A 1,242-nucleotide genomic window follows, 5' to 3' on the forward strand; every position below is an offset into this window, starting at 1 on the left:
CTAATGTCACAGCCAACGAGCTGTGCCACCAAAACAAACAAGGACAAAGCTTACTGATGCAGAGGTTGGTGCTGAGAAGCGAAGCAACCAGAGGTGACACAGCAAGAGATGTGAAGAGATGTATTCCCTAGACTAGAAGGGGTAGTGAGGGAGGTAGGGCTGCTAGCTACCTACAGAGGAGATGGGGAATCGACGAGAAGATCAAGTCTGAGGTTCCCTGCCTCAGACTCCCTACTATATATACTAATACAATGGTGCACAGACCAGGTACCTATTGACCATTGTTTGGTCAGAGTTCTCTGCCTCATGTCCTACCCTCTGACCTGCCTCATGGTGACCTTACGACTAATACCTGAGTCGTGCCGAGTCTGGACCCCTCCCAATGAGTAAGCGCTCCTGCTGTCACATCAGTCACCTGTCTGTGAGTGAGGATGGGCGCTCCTGGCCATCACGAGGTCTGGGGTTCGATCCTGGCCCCTCCACTTTCCGATACGAGTTGTCCGCGGTCAAGGTGAGCGTCTGTCTCAGTACACATGACCCCCAGGTCACGTGGCACGAGAAAACTGTGACAAGTAGTGGCCGCCCCCCCCAGGTTTGCGACGTCCCTTCAGAGGACAGAACAGCCGACAGCCATGCGCCCCAGAGTGCCCCACAAGTCCGTTCATGTATGCCATAGCTGGTGTGTCGCCTGTAGCAAAGAGTATGATGGGGCGTGAGTGCATGAACCGTTGGCGATAGGAGTCCCAGATTTTCAGAGGGTTATTCTGAAGAGCAGCAACGTGGTATAGCCCAGGGAAGAGGAAAGAATCGATATTTTTGGGTTTCTTAGGGCCCAGAATGAACGCACCCGGAAGCACGTACCGCTTCTTGTACCGAACGTCGGGCGCCAAATCGAAGAGAACCCAGATGTATATCCAGCAGTCAGACTGTTTGGATTCATAGAGCTGCGCGCCGTCAAGAGAGAGCATCAAAACCAGGTCATCTTCCAGAAAAGTCCCAGCGTCGACCAGTCTCAGATAGTCCTCAGCAAAGAATACGTCCTCAGCGACCTCGACCATCTTCTGGGCATTGGCCATTTCCAACAGGCGCGCCATCAGTCCCTCGCGATGGTGCATACGTTTGGCACACTGACGCGACCGGTAGAGGGCCTGAAGTTGAGGGCCTAACGGATGTGTCTGGAACGTCCGTCGCGCGACGCGTTTGTTGCCGCGCGTCTCGTAGCGCATTTCGGTGCAGTCTTTG

General features: G+C 54.2%; 2 protein-coding genes across 2 annotated transcripts; both read right to left on the minus strand.

Moving 5' to 3' along the window:
- Positions 1–614: 614 nt before the first annotated feature.
- Positions 615–824, minus strand: DICSQDRAFT_28419 (uncharacterized protein; the record flags this gene model as incomplete). The annotated part of the gene is made up of 1 exon (XM_007365758.1): positions 615–824. A coding segment is annotated over one exon (210 nt), but the record flags the coding sequence as incomplete, so codon positions are not given.
- Positions 825–848: 24 nt separating this feature from the next.
- DICSQDRAFT_44888 (uncharacterized protein) lies at positions 849–1,190 on the minus strand (the record flags this gene model as incomplete). The annotated part of the gene is made up of 1 exon (XM_007365759.1): positions 849–1,190. A coding segment is annotated over one exon (342 nt), but the record flags the coding sequence as incomplete, so codon positions are not given.
- Positions 1,191–1,242: the final 52 nt, after the last annotated feature.

Source organism: Dichomitus squalens (genome assembly GCF_000275845.1).
Source record: "Dichomitus squalens LYAD-421 SS1 unplaced genomic scaffold DICSQscaffold_14, whole genome shotgun sequence".
NCBI lineage: Eukaryota > Fungi > Basidiomycota > Agaricomycetes > Polyporales > Polyporaceae > Dichomitus > Dichomitus squalens.